The following is a 15,547-nucleotide window of genomic DNA, read 5'->3' as shown; positions in this document are numbered from 1 at the left end:
GTGATCTAGTTCCAGTCCAAGTCTGATGGCCTGTGAATGAGGAAAACTGATGGTGGAGTCTGAAGCAGGTCCAAAAGCTGACAGGCCCAGGAAGAGCCAGTGCCTCGAGTCAAAAAGCAGAAAAACACCAATGTCCCAGTTCAAAGACATTCAGGCAGGAGGAATTCTCTCAGACTCAGGGAGAGTCAGTCTTTTTGCTCTGTTTAGGCCTTCAAGTGATTGGATAGGGCTCACCACATTAGGCAGGGCAATCTGCTTTACTCAGTCTACTTACTTAAATCATTAAAATCATAATACTTACATGTTGATCTCATCCAAAACCATTCTCACAGGAGCACCCAGAATAGTGTTTGACCAAATATCTGGGCACCCTGTGGCCCAGCCAAGGTGACACATAAAATTAAGCATCACAGTTGCCTTTCTATTCTCTTGTGCACAGGCCACTGCTACATGCTCCTAAGACAGGGCCCTTGCATGTCATCTTTTCTGTGTCCCATTTCTCCACTTGTTTTTATGGTAAAGTGTCTAGAAAGGGAAATCTAGACTCACTGTCTGAAACGTCTCACCTCTCACTATTCATCCCAATGGCATTTGTCGTCTGTCCCCAACTCTCCATTGAAATTGATTTTCTTAAGAACGTCCATAATCCAGTTGTCAAATTCTTTCCTCTCTTGCTTTCTGTAACAGCACAGCATCCTGAATTTCCTCTTACCTCTCCAGCCCCTTCCCCTCTGTGGCGTTCCCTGGGGGCCCACTGGCTTCCTTTCCTACTTTCTAAGCTCTGTCCACTAGTGTCATACTTTCCCTGGCTTTAACTACCAGCTATAAACACAGACTCAAAATGTGTGTCTTCAACATTAACCTCACTCTGAATCCCAGACTTGTATGTCACTGCTTATGGATTCTCTCTCCACGTGACATTCCCCACATGAAACTGGAACTTCACATGTCATTAAATTCATCATTTTCTCACAGATTTAATTCTTAATTGCCTCTTTCTCATAATGATACTATCATCCACCCAATCTCCTAAGCTTCTACCTGGGAGACATTTATAACAAACACTCCCTCTCCCTTGCCTTCTAATTCCAACCAGTTACTATGCTCTATCCATTCTACTTGCTTAATACCCACCTCCTCACCTCTCCATTGTCTCTGTCATGGGCTTAAACCGGACCCTCCTCATTTCTCATCTAGACCCTAGCAGAGCTTTGTAATGGATTTCTCTCCACCACCCTTCCAGACGCCTTTGCAATTCATCCACTAGATTCAGTGTGATTTTTGTGAGAAGAAAATGTGATCACGTTACTTCTCAGTTAAAACTCTTCAAAGTCTTCCTCATTGTTTTGAGGATGAAGTGTGGAGACAATTCAACAGTCCAGGAGAGAGGCAATGAGCTAAGACAGTGGCAGCTGAGATGGAGAGATGGGGGGCAAGGGAGGGGTATGGAGGTCCTAAGGAGCTAGAAAGGACAAGATCCCATTACTGATTAGATGTGGGGAGTGGGAATAACAGAGGCACTAAGGAAAACTCTCCAATTCTGACTTGGAAAATTGAGTGATCATGGCCTCGTTCTCTGAGCCTGGGAATCAAGACCTTCCTTTCCTCATGGACAACAGCCAGTTGACTTACCTGGGTGGGGCACCACGTCTGGGGAAACAAGGCCTCAGGAAACCTGTCAGTCTGGGCAGAGATGAGTCAGAACCTAGTAAAGAAGAAGAAATAAAGATTAATACCAGATGGGAGAAGGAGGCAGTTGAAAGTCCCTATAAATAGTCAGCATCTAAGAACTCGACAGGAGTGGAAGGTGCAGAAAACTGCCTGAGACAAAGGCCTCTTCTGCCAGGAGGTTCCTAAAAGTTTGCTGACAAAGACCAGGAAAAGAACCAGGGCCATGTGCTCAGCAAGACATTACCTAAGTGCAAAAGGGTTTAAAGGACTTAGAACTCTGACTTCCATTCTCATTTATTTCATGAGCACTGCCGTTCCCTTTTTTCTTGGTCAGGGTTTTGGCTGTAGTTTGGAATATCTTGCTGTTTGCAGAAAATTTTTAAACATGAATTATTAGTTGCTATGCCTCCGGGGTGCACATTTAGATGTGCGCACGGATGAACTAATAGCTCTTTTCACCTCACTCTCTTTACTGAGTCTTACCAATTTAAAGCAAAAGAAAGGCTTATTTTATAGATCTTTGAAACATATCTGAGCATTTCCAATTCACTTAAAAGCCAGTCCCCTCAGGGATCACTCTTAAAGAACCAAGGTCACTTGAAAATCTATACACCAAGGATATTTAAACTGGTTAAATTGAGCCAAATCACCCAATTTGACTGTTTAGTCAAATTCAAGTATGTCCAATGCGTTAAGGTATTAAATCCTCAACAAATTCTTCTTTGGCGTGGCCAGATGAGATAAGTGCTATTTATTTATTGTTTTTACACAAATGGAAAATATATACATACCACAATTCAGAAGTTTTCACAGGTAACCTGGTTAGAATTCTGAATGGGAATCAAGAGAAGGCTGATCTTTCTGCCAAAGAGAGGCAAAAAAATCTGACTTTCCGCTCTGCGAGCAGGTGGCTGATGGACTGTTTTATGAAGTGTTTGGTTAACTCTGTCTTTCTGTCTTAGTTACCTACCAAAATAAACTGCACGAATCCCAACATGATAGAAGGACTCTGTCATCAGCTGGCCGGCATCTAGTAAGGCTCCACAGCCTAGGGAACTGAAATTACTAAGGAAGACAAGTCAATAAGTATGCAGTGTCAAGAGGCCTCTGTTTCAGGTATTGTCAGTGGCCAGACAGTAACAGCCAGTATGCTCTGCTGGCTACACTAGTCCTGGGCCCAGAGCTGTCCGCAGAGCCATAAGGGGGACCCAGCTGGTTTCTGCCTGGGGCCCTGCTCCCCCTCTATGGAACACTGCCTGGTCCCTTGGTGAGGGTCTTTCGGACCCCTTTACCCATAAATCTGACCCAGGGCAAGCCCCATTCCCTTAGGACACTACCCAGGTGGTGAAAGGGGGACCAGATAAATACACTCAATTTATCACGTTCACTACTGATAAATGCTTAGCTTCTGTGCCTTTTAATTAAATAGCACTGCATTTTCACCATCGCCTTCAAGGCCTTATCTCAAAGGCACAGCAAGGTGGAAACATCGCACAGTGTGACAGGGTCAGAGACAGAGAGAAAGAGAGATACTGTCTTTGGTTAATAATACCTTTCATCGTATCCTACCGATTATATATCCAAGCAATAACCTAAATAAGACACAGAATTTTTGTGTCTGAGTCCTTCATCTTACACATGAGGAAACTGGGGCTTAGAAATGGCTGAGTTGCCCAAAGCCACACACCTGGGACTAGAGCCCAGGTCTCCTGATTTCAGGCCACTGGTCTTCCTGCCATGAACATCCTACCGCGTTGCCAGTTGTGTATGGCCAGATGGAAGATGAAGGTTGCCGAACCTGGCTTATCTTAGTAGCAACCCAGGCCCCTTCCCATCAAGGACCTTAAACATAAGGAGCAGACACCAGGCTAGGGAAACACCCAGTGAGAAATGGGGAAAATGTAGACTCAGTGGTCCACTGGCCTCAGTGTGGGAAATAAAATAGGTTGCCAGGAAACCAGGAACTTAGACTGTCCTGAGGGAACCATGAGAGCTGCCTTTCTCAACAGTGAATATCCCATCCCACAGAAATAACCATCCTTCACGCAGAAGCCCTGCCACTTTTACCCATGCCTGCCCCTCTTCTGGATTCCACTCCACCCTCCCCTTCCTTTAGAAAGAAGTTCTTTTTCCTTCCTACCACCAAGAATTCTCACCGAGCTCCAGGGAAAGAGTCTACTCCATCATATGTTCTCATTCAACAAACTTTTATTAAGCACCTACTGTGTACCAGATACTGAGCTGGGTCCTGGGGAAACAAAGATGGAACAGGCACAGTTATTCTTCTCAAGAGCTCGTCATCTGAAGGTCCTATTTGTGTACAAGTGCTTGCTTGCACATGGGTCTAATAGCCCCATGTGGACAGCGGGCATATTTCTAAACCCCAAATCCCAACATATGGTCCAAAAAAGATTGCTTTTCTAATTTACGACTGTTCTATATGAAGGTCTTTAAAAGGCTTAAAAATTAAATTGCTTTCATAAGTTCTTTAACAAATTTCCTTTGCTGAAAAGAAATAAATTTTATTAAATCAGGCTTTTTTTGAGAAAAATCTGTGTTATGTGTTCATCAAACCCATATGTGTTAACTTGTAAAACCTTGTAATCATAGGCTATTGCAGTTGGAAAGGATCTGAGATATCACCTAAGCCAGTAGATTTGAATTTTTTAATTTTATTTTTTAAACAATGAAACACTTTTTAAGCCAAATATTACCAAAAGTTCCCAAACATAAAACAGTTAAAACTGGACCTGCTTTGGTCAAAGGAGAGATGGAGAGCTCAGAGCCCTCTCTCCTAAACTCCCTCTCCCATCCCACCACCTCTGTTCCCACAGATTTTGGAGCTGCACTCCACAAAAAGTACTATCCAGCTACCCCTCATGTCCCAAATGGGGACACTGAGATCCAAAGAGAGTATGACCTCATTTTAATGAATTACATCTGCACCAACACTGTTTCCCAACAAGGTCACATTCTGAGATTCTGGGCATGAGGACTTCAACATATGAACTGGGGGGTCGAGGCAGGGGTTGGGGGACACAATTCAATCCATAGCACTGCTTCCTGCCCTGTCTGGATGAAGATCTTTGTCAAGCCAAGGAAGTCCCTGATACCAGGTCCTTAAGGGAGAGATGTGAACGTATTTGACCACTGCTGGGAGGAAGTGAGGGGAGAGAGCGGGTGCATAGAGAGATGTCCCTGGGAAGATAAGAGAGGATGGCCCTGAGGCCAGGCAGAGGGATTAGCTTAAGTAGGAGGGGAGACACTTCCTGTATTATCACAAGGAGGTGGGAAGGAGAAAGGGATGAGTTTGGATGCAAAATGATATACAAATATGGAGGAGGGAATTCAAGGGAGTTGCTTCAAATGGCCCCACTTTCTTCGTGAAGCAGGAGAGCCTGCCTATTGAGACTGACAGTGGAGTTTGGGGTTGGGGCTCAGTAGATGGACAGAAAATAGAACCAGAGACTTGAGGAGGGTGGGGAAAGTTTGAAATAGCCCTGTGTATAGTGGACAATAGCCAGTTTTGTCTTGAGTAGGCACCCAATACATCATTACAGAAGAGGATCTGTTATCGTTGTATCAGAAAAATGGGAGAATGGGAGGTGAGCTGACCAGGGGAACAGAGGAGGGCTGCCTGACAGTAACAAGGGTCCAGATGGCATTGGTGACCGAAGTTTATAGTAGCACCACCTGCAGGGTGTGAGGTTTTTCCAGCAATGCTCAACAACTGGGAGACTGATGTAGGGAAAGTAAACAGTTGAGTCGATCCAGAGCTGGGCTTTGCCCAGGAGGGTGCATTAAAAGGACAAAGGGAAAAAAAAAAAAAAGGACAAAGGGGCAAGGAGGCTGAGGATGTTAGCAAGAGGTGGGTGAAGTGAGGAAGCTCAGGGGCCCAGGTAGGTAGAGAAGGAAGTGGGCAGTGAGCAGGCTGTGCCTGTTTCTGCAGACGAGCCTTGCACATGCCCCTTGCTTGTTGTTGACCAGAGCACACGGTCATGGCTGCCTCCTGGAGGGACAGATGCTGCCAGATGTGGCATGCTAGTGAGCTGTGGCCAGTGGGCTCCTCAGCTGATCTTCCTCCTCTAAGGTGGTCCTGACTGGCCCAAGCTGGGTAATTCAGCAATTTGTACCTAGCCACAAGGGTCAGAGCACACTCTGGGGACACACATATCCCTATGAAAGGATGAGGTCGACACCAGCTGCATATCTGGATCTTATGACTGTGAATCTTCCAAGGCCACAGATCTTCTCTTAATATACATCTACTAACATTATTAGCAGTCAACTCGGAACTCCAAGTTACTAGAATCACTTTAGTATCTTCCAACACGAAATAACTGGGGTGTGGGGGGGGAAAGAAACTTTTTAGTGGCATACTAAAAATACTCCTAGTACAGAATGATTAAAACTAAAAACCAGTACCAAACTTTGTCAGGAGCAATGGAAACTCTCATACCCTGCTGCTAAGACTATAAATTGGTGCAACCACTTTGGAAATTTTGGTATTTTCCATTAAAATTGAAGATATGCATATCCATCATCCAACAGTTCCATTCCTAGGTATATGAACAATAGAAATAGATAAAGATCTGCATAGCATGAATTGTTTACAATGGTCTAATACTAGAGACAACTCAGTTGTCCATAAGCATTAAAATGGAAGGATATCCATACAATAGAACACGATACAGCAATGAAATTGACAAGCTACAGCTATAGGCAACAGCGTTGATGAATTTCACAAACATAATGCCAAGTGGAAGAGGCCAACATAAATACATACTGTATGATCTGTCTATTCAGAGTTCAAAAACAGGGAAGAGTGACTAATATATAGGAATGCAGACTTCAGTGGGTAAAGTATAAAGAAAAGCAAGGAGGGATTACCATCATAGTCAGGATAGTTGCCTCTAGACAGGCTTACCGCTAACATCTGTGGGGCTTAAATGGAGAACTGCATACCATAGCCCTAAATATTTAAAAGTTGTAAATTAAACTAATAAGCTATTAAATAACAGATGTTCTATCCTCCTACCTTGACAAATGTATCTTCATTGCAACCTGGAAGACCAGGTTGGACCTGAGAATTCTTGGATGGCTTAAAGCTTCTTGCTGGAACGCATGACGCAAGAAGAGCCGGCCCCCAGACCCTCGGGCCATCCACCTTCTCCTCCCAGCCCTCCTCCATCCCATATCTCAAGGGCCTTGTGATCAAGTATGTGTACTCCCTAACTTTCATCCACAGCATCCTACAAATATCTGCCCCTGGGCCACCCATCAGGAACGTGGAACTGAGGAAGAGCCCCGGGAAGACCTGGGAGTGGGCCTGGAATCATTTGGACAGGGAATTCCAGCGCCCCCGTGCTTGGTGCCTTGTCTGGAAATGGAGACATGGGTTCCAAGTGGACATGGCCTCTTGGCCTCACAGACGCCCCTGTCCCTTTGGAAAGGGGCACGGCTGGAGGAGAGCTGAAGCCCCGAAGCACAGGCCCAGCAGAGAGCCCCTGTGTGTGGCTTAGGGCAGTCTTTTTTTTTTTTTTTAAATAAATGTATTTTTTTATTTTTGGCTGTGTTTGGTCTTCGTTGTTACATGCGGGCTTTCTCTAGTTGTGGTGAGCAGGGGCTACTCTTCTTTGCGGTGCGCGGGCTTCTCATTGCCGTGGCTTCTCTTGTTGCAGAGCACAGGCTCTAGGTACACGGACTTCAGTAGTTGTGGCTCGCGGGCTCTAGAGCACCGGCTCAGTAGTTGTGGCGCATGGGCTTAGTTATTCCACAGCATGTGGAATCTTCCTGGACCAGGGCTCGAACCCATGTCCCCTGCAGTGGCAGACATATTCTCTTTTTTTTAACACACACACACACTGTATTTTATTTTATTTTAAAATTTTATTTATTTATTTTTGGCTGTGTTGGGTCTTCGTTTCTGTGCGAAGGCTTTCTCTAGTTGCGGCGAGCGGGGGCCACTCTTCATCACGGTGTGCGGGCCTCTCACCGTCACGGCCTCTCTTGTTGCGGAGCACAGGCTCCAGACGCGCAGGCTCAGTAGTTGTGGCTCATAGGCCTAGTTGCTCCACGGCACATGGGATCTTCCCAGACCAGGGCTCGAACCCGTGTCCCCTGCATTAGCAGGCAGATTCTCAACCACTGCGCCACCAGGGAAGCCCCCTGTATTTTATTTTTACAAGAGATAAATAAACTGACACCAAGCATTGTAAATGGATGACCACAACAAAAGCAACAGTGATTGCAATTACCAAACACTCACACACTCACGCTGTGTCATAATATTGACATTCAGTCATTCAGTCCGGTAATCCTCCACTGTAACAGCTCCTTTACTTTGCAGTGAAAATTGATTTATATATTTTTTGCCTTTGAGTCCTTGTGGGATGGTTGTTTTTTTTATTCAAACAGGAAGTCACAAAAATTATAGTCATCCTCATCAGTTCACTCAGTCCCATGTAATTAATTTTTTTTTCATCTTGATCTTTTGTTAGCACTTTTATGAATTCATCAGTTTTCCATTAGAGTTCTGAAGGGCAGCACCACTTTTAAAGGAAACAGAGGGCTGTATTAGGAAAGGCACTGGAAAACTTCTGGGGTCCAGGCAGTATTCTATATCTTGACCTAGGGGGGGTTACAGTTACAATAATTTATTAAGCTCCACATTTGTTTTATACAGCTTTCTGTACGTGTGTTATATTTCACAATAAAGGATTAATGAAATCTCTATATAGTCTATTCTTGGTGCTGCAGTTTATGGGATCCCCACAGACAAATCAGCTCAGAGTGGTTGCATTTAAGCTCAGACACCTTGGGCCGTTAAAATGCCTCAAGGTGTGAAGACCTAAGGGGAAATGGACAGATGGTAGAAACACAATAACTCTCACTGCTGGTTCTCTCCACTGTCCAGACCGAGGTCCTTGAGTGACATGGACAGATTTAGGCAGAACGATAAGTCATGGGCCCGTGTCCTCCTGCCTAGCCACTGCAAGTGCCTCAGAGGGAAATTCCTTTTCCTCCCTCTTAAACAAGATTACAGATACTGTGTTTATCAAACTGAAATTATAGGAGGCTGTTCCTATCCTAGCAGAAGTGAAAGAAGACCAACTCCCAATTATCCTCTGTTTGGAAAGCAGTTCTAGGAAGACTTCTCTCCATCAAGGCAGCTGGATGGGTTAATTACACAGTTTGCTGAGCTTCTACTATGTCCTAGACGCAACCCTTATTTTTCAGCTCCACATTTTAAAACATTCATTTAGTTTTTATTTTTTTCATTCTTGATAGGAAAAACATTTTCCTTTTACAGTGATTCAGATTTCTGATTCTCAAAAAGATTTCCAAGTGCCCCACATGGTTTAAGTATCAGGGTTTTTCTAAGAATATATATTTCAACTACCGTGCATAAAGATACACACACACCTCATCCCAAAACTGAACCTTATGGCTGAGAGATGATGAAGGGGAAGTGAAAACCTGGCCAGTACTAACCAACCGAAAGCCCAGGCAATATTTTCTCCCAAAAAACCTAATTTCTGAGCTTTGCATCTAAGCTGTTTAAAGGCCACATTGCCAAAGTGCCAGTTTTCCTCATTTTGGGGAAACAAGAAAAGCGTATGGCTCCAGGGACCTTCACAAACTGCTGCTGAGAAGTGGAGCCAGGCACATTTGGTGGCTTCAAGATTATCAGAGTAACAACATATTAGATGAGTTTAAAGGAGGATGATGAGGCAGTGGGGTAGAGGGGTAGGAAAACAAGTTAAATCAGTAGCAGGACTAAGGTTGTAGATTACAGACGGTGAAAGATCACTCATTTCTACCATTTTGCCCCAGTAAGAAACACCTGACAAACATCTACCCATCACTTAAGACTCCACCCAAAGTTCACCTTCTCCCTCCTTCGAGCCTTCACCAGACCCACTTAGTATTCTACCAGAGTTGCTGTAACGTTTTACAGGACTGTACTGTTTGGTTTGCCTTCCTAGACTGTGGGCTCCTTGAGGACGGGACCATACTTTATGCATCTTCAAAGTGCCAGCTAACGCATAGTATGAGCTCCATAAATGTTATCCTTGACCGCGTGAATAACTGATGGCTTCTATTAATATAGATTTGGCTTTTCCAGCTGCTATGATGCCACCCTTAAGTGATGAAAAGCATCTCAGCCTCTGCCAGAGTTTACCCACTGTTTTTTGTTTGTTTTGTTTACAGGCTGCGTTGGGTCTTCATTGCTGCGCCTGGACTTTCTCTAGTTGCGGCCAGCAGAGGCTGCTCTGCGGTGCACGGGCTTCTCATTGCGGTGGCTTCTCTTGTTGGGGAGCACGGGTTCTAGGTGCACGGACTTCAGTAGTCGTGGCTCGCGGGCTCTAGAGCGCAGGCTCAGTAGTTGTGGCTCACGGGCTTAGTTGCTCTGTGACATGTGGGATCTCCATGGACCAGGGTTCAAACTCGTGTCCCCTGCATTGGCAGGCAGATTCTTAACCACCACACCACCAGGGAAGTCCCTACCCACTGTTTTTAACTTCTCTTTTCAGGCTCAGGAAGCTGTGTATTCCTTAATGTCATACACTGGCCTGAGAACATCGTGTATTCCTTAAGCAGAGTTATGAGAACGAAGAACCTGGTCAGCCGACTCAAACACTGGAATTGTCCTTTTCAAGACCCAGAGCTCCAACATTCCTTGGCGTAACAGACAGAAGCACCTGGGAAAATGTGGGCAAGGGTGAGTAGTGATGAAAACACCAGGCATTTCGTGTGCGTCTCTTTCCTCCAACTCAACTCAGACAAATTCCTTTGAAACAGTAATACAAATGGCATTCCTTTCCCACCCAGGACTGCAACTAACACTTGAAATTGAAAGGTTGATTTTAGGCCACCAGATTTTGCTCTGTTAGGTGAATCTTTTTACATGGGTATGCTGATGCCCACGGGAAATCCTCTACCATTCAGAAATCTCAGGGGAAGCAGTCTTGTGGGATAGAGGTAGAATATTCCAGCTAGTGTAACTAGTGCCCAGGTCTGTAGGTTACAGTTCTGAACTTCCAAAAGCTGATCACCTAGGTTACCGATTAGCCAGTTCTCTGGTGCCTCCTTTCTCTTTCTGCCAGTCATCTCTGAACCATTCCTTTTCCACTCAGCCATTCCCCAAGAAAACCACCTTGGCCTGGGGTGGAGGTTAGGGTTAAAAGAGTCAACTCTCCTATCAGACGAAGGCTTCCTAAAGGTTTCATGGAAGCTAAGTAGGAGAAGTGATGTGTAATTGCACCTATTAATTGCCTTCTATTGGAGACGGGCGGCGGGGCCTCCCGCGGTGACCTTGGGAGCAGAACTGGCTTTAGCCTCACTCCTATGTGAGTGTGAGCCGCTTACTGGAAGCTTTTGAATCTCTGTTTTCAAATTTATAAAATGGTGATAGAAGGATTGTCTTGAGGATGAAATGAGAAAGTGCACATAAAGTAACTTGTGCTCGACAGAAAGTTAATTCCCTTATGTGTTGAGATCAGTAATCCGTTGTGTGTGTCATGTGGAGAACTAACCACCAACATAAATCAGAAAGCACCAGGCAGCCCCGTCAATCCAAACAGGGCCCTATTTCATTTACAGAGAAAGGCTGTAAGTTACGCAAAATGACAAATGTTTTCTTAAAACATTTTGTTAAGTAATAAAAGGATGTTCCTGGAAGCCTTTAAAAACCAGTAAGATTGTCATATCACTGTAGTGTTTTAAAGTAATGATCCCTTAAAAATTCCTCCTAGTCTTAGGATTCTATGACAAAAATCTGTCACAGAATTGGACATTTTGAGGCTTCAACCAAACCAAAGTATGAATTCAAACTGGAGCAGATTACATTTATTTGTGATTCCTCAAGTCATTCAGTGTGAATATTAACTTCTTTTTTTTTTAACATCTTTATTGCGGTATAATTGCTTTACAATGGTATGTTGGTTTCTGCTTTATAACAAAGTGAATCAGTTATACATAAACATATGTTCCCATATCTCTTCCCTCTTGCGTCTCCCTCCCTCCCACCCTCCCTATCCCACCCCTCCAGGCGGTCACAAAGCACCGAGCTGATCTCCCTGTGCTATGCGGCTGCTTCCCACTAGCTGTCTACCTTATGTTTGGTAGTGTATATATGTCCATGCCTCTCTCTCGCTTTGTCACAGCTTACCCTCCCCCCTCCCCATGTCATCAAGTCCGTTCTCTAGTAGGTCTGTGTCTTTATTCCTGTCTTACCCCTAGGTTCTTCATGTCTTTTTTTTTTCTTAAATTCCATATATATGTGTTAGCATACGGTATTTGTCTTTCTCTTTCTGACTTACTTCACTCTGTATGACAGACTCTAGGTCCATCCACCTCACTACAGATAACTCAGTTTCGTTTCTTTTTATGGCTGAGTAATATTCCATTGTATATATGTGCCACATCTTCTTTATCCATTCATCCGATGATGGACACTTAGGTTGCTTCCATCTCCGGGCTATTGTAAATAGAGCTGCAATGAACATTTTGGTACATGACTCTTTTTGAATTATGGTTTTCTCAGGGTATACGCCCAGTAGTGGGATTGCTGGGTCATATGGTAGTTCTATTTGTAGTTTTTTAAGGAACCTCCATACTGTTCTCCATAGTGGCTGTACCAATTCACATTCCCACCAGCAGTGCAAGAGTGTTCCCTTTTCTCCACACCCTCTCCAGCATTTATTGTTTGTAGATTTTTTGATGATGGCCATTCTGACTGGTGTGAGATGATATCTCATTGTAGTTTTGATTTGCATTTCTCTAATGATTAATGATGATGAGCATTCTTTCATGTGTTTGTTGGCAGTCTGTATATCTTCTTTGGAGAAACAAATATCACCTCTTCTCATTTTTTTATACCTACTCAGCCAGTTTTACTAAACTGAGAAAAAAGCAGAGGAAGGAAAGAAGGAAGGAAGGAAGGAAGGAAGAGGGAGAGAGAGAGGGAGAGCAAGGGAGGGGAGATAGCATTCTCTAAAGCAAGCCAGTATTTCAGTTCATTTGAGTCCCTGCAGTGAATATTAGCTCTGTGGTATTTCAAATACATGTTGCTTCTTAACTTTTGGTGCCCTAGACCTGAAAACCGGACAGTCCTACCTCCTGGAATCCTCAATTTGCTTTGGAATTATCTATGTTCAGAGTCCAAGGATCCTTTAAGATCATTAATTCCGTCCCTTCTGGGTAGTGTTTCCCTCATTATTGAACTTTATTGAAATAGTCCATACACGCACACGTACATGTAACTGTATACTACACTGTGTAGAATGTAACTATTTGACAATTGCTAGTATCTCCTATTAAAAAGGAGCATTTATTCCCAGTTGTCAGCGCTTCCTGAGGCTATATTCCTACTGCTCTTTGTGGGGCAGTGTGCTGGTTAAACATATGGCCGTGAAGCCATACTGCCAGATTTGAATCCCAGCCCTGCCACTGACAGTAGTAGGACAGGTTACTTAACCTCTCTGTGCCTCAGTTTCTTCATCTATAAAATGGGGGTGAGAATACCACCTACCTTGAGGGGATGTTTTGGTGATGAAGTATGTAAATAGCTTAAGAGTTGTGTTTGGCACAAACCAAGCCCTCCAATGAGACCTGGAGCTCCAGAGCACAGAAGAAAAAAAAGTCTCTGCAGCTAAAGGAAACCACTAGAGGCGGAAGATGGGAGAAGCAAAGAGTAAGGAAAGGCCTGGAGAGAGAATGGGCCTTGAAGAGTCGAACTTAGGCTGACGTGGCTGTTCTCCTGAGCCCCCTCGGGCTGTGGTTTTCTGGTTCTAGGAGAAGCAATGGAGACACCGTGAGTCCATGGCCAGAAACATCGTTTGGGGAAACCTGTGCTACATTCATAGATACTCTTAAAAGAAAGCCCCTTACAAAAAAGCTCCGCAAATAACAGCAAGCCCTGAGGTAACCATGAAAATGTCAAGCCCTGAGGAGAAAGTGGAGAACACAGGCCCCACCTGGAGGGCCACCTGGAGGGCCAGCTGAGGGTCGCCAGCGGACGACCTTCTTCCGCCGTACAGCGGGAATCGGCACACGTGAAGGCAGCTGGTCCGGCCCGCAGACCCACTGTGCACTCCCATCTCGGTAGCCTGATGCCAGCCATAATGGGGGTGTTTACACCACAGGAATCTGCAGCTTCTTTTTGTTTCATTTTTAGAAAGCTGGTAGTTAAACGTTCCCTGACGCACTGCTGGGGAAGATACAAAGGCTGGCTCGGAAAAACTGAAAGAAAAATGTCTTAAACTGCAAAGCTTTTTCTTTGGCATTCCTTACTCTTCTCCTCTGTACGAAGGCAGGAAGCTGGCAGTGGACATGGTCTGTTAGGGAGTACCTAAAGAAGAAAAGCAACGCGGACCCCTTGCTTCACAGAGGGCCAGAAAAGTGCTGGCTGACGGAACTTGAAAATGGCGTCCTTTTCCCACGAAATATAAGTTCACTCCAGGCCCAACACAGGTGTCACACGGAGGACTTACAGGCTTGTGATGACTGTCCTAAAAGGGAAATGCAACGAAATGCAGTCGTTCACATACTCCTCTTGCACCGCTTTAAAAATATGATTATTTTCCAAAAAAAAAAAAAAAAAAAAAATATTATTTCGACATATTTTAGAGAATATGAAAACTGTCTACTGAGACTTATTACCTTACCTCCTTGCATCTAAAAGACCGGTTAACCTGTTCAGATTTCTGGGTGTTCCTTGAGAGTAAAGATGGAAGAATAGGGACTGAAACGAAGAAGTGCCTCAAAATCTGCCTTTATTAGTCTGCTGGGGCTGCCATTACAGAGTTCTGCAGCCCAGGGGATGCAGCAGAACTGTGTGTCCTCACCGTTCTGAAGGCAGAAAGTCCAGGGTCAAGCTGTCAGCAGGTGTGGTTTCTTCTCAGGCCTCGCTCCTTGGCTGGTAGTTGGCTGTCTTCTCCCCGTGTCCTCACACAGTCTCCCCTCTGTGTGTGCCTGTGTCCTGATCTCTTCTTATAAGGACACCAGTCTTATTGGAGTAGCATCCACTCTAACGACCTCATTTAACCTGAATCACCTCTTTAAAGACCTTATCTCCAGACACAGTCACATTATGAGATATGGGGAGTTGGGACTTCAACCTATGAATTTGGAGGGGGACATGAGCCCATTAACTGACTAAACATAAGCATTATTTATCCACAGGGCAGATTTGATTTAACAACCTCACAGGTCGAGTTCCCAGAGAAGCAAACTCTGGAAAGATGAAGACTGGCGTGCAAGGGGTTACAGGGAGTGCTCTCAGGAACACATACGAGCAGCAAAGGAAGCAGGATTAAGCAGAGGGAGAGCTGGACCGCGGTGCCGTCACAATAGAGGCCCCAGCTCATCACACAGACCCTCTGGGGTGGCCCCTCAGAGTTGTCCAGAACCAAGGCAAAGGGGTCGACTAGTCACAGGACGTGGGCTGCCCCAGGGAGGAGGCATGACCTGCCTGAGAGGCTGTCTTCGGTTGAGGACGATCTCAGGAGGGCTCGGTTGAGAGCTGCCAGGGGCCGAGTCTTCAGACGTTGACAGAACGATTGCTCGGTCTCAAGTGGGGCTTCTGGTCAGTGCACTGCAGTGTCCACAGCCATACGCGTGAACAGAAGTTCCCTAAGTGCATGGAAGAATTTACCATCATCTTCTTAAGAAATGTCTCATTATGTCTCTAAGTAGGTTCAAAGGTGACCTATTCTGAACCCTAAAACATCGAGCCCAATTCTGGACACGTAGAGAAAGCTGAGCAGCATGGTGAGCGAGTGAGTGGCTTAGTGGGAAAAGGATGGATGCTCTTTGGAGCCAGAAAGATCTGGGTTCACATCTCTGCCCCACTATTTACTAACATTTCTTA

At 44.8% G+C, this 15,547-nt stretch overlaps 1 protein-coding gene across 1 annotated transcript in view; it reads left to right on the top strand.

Moving 5' to 3' along the window:
* Nucleotides 1-15,547, top strand: part of NEDD9 (neural precursor cell expressed, developmentally down-regulated 9) — a 281,456-nt gene that overhangs the window by 159,957 nt on the left and 105,952 nt on the right. The window contains exon 6 of the mRNA XM_024763725.1: nt 10,209-10,396. Within this exon, the coding sequence (XP_024619493.1) occupies nt 10,385-10,396 (12 nt within the window). The 5' untranslated portion in view covers nt 10,209-10,384. The remainder of the gene's footprint in view (nt 1-10,208; nt 10,397-15,547) is intronic.

Source organism: Neophocaena asiaeorientalis, unplaced genomic scaffold (assembly GCF_003031525.2).
Source record: "Neophocaena asiaeorientalis asiaeorientalis breed wild unplaced genomic scaffold, Neophocaena_asiaeorientalis_V1.1 scaffold427, whole genome shotgun sequence".
NCBI classification, from domain to species: Eukaryota; Metazoa; Chordata; class Mammalia; order Artiodactyla; family Phocoenidae; genus Neophocaena; species Neophocaena asiaeorientalis.
This window is presented reverse-complemented; position numbering and strand designations above follow the sequence as displayed.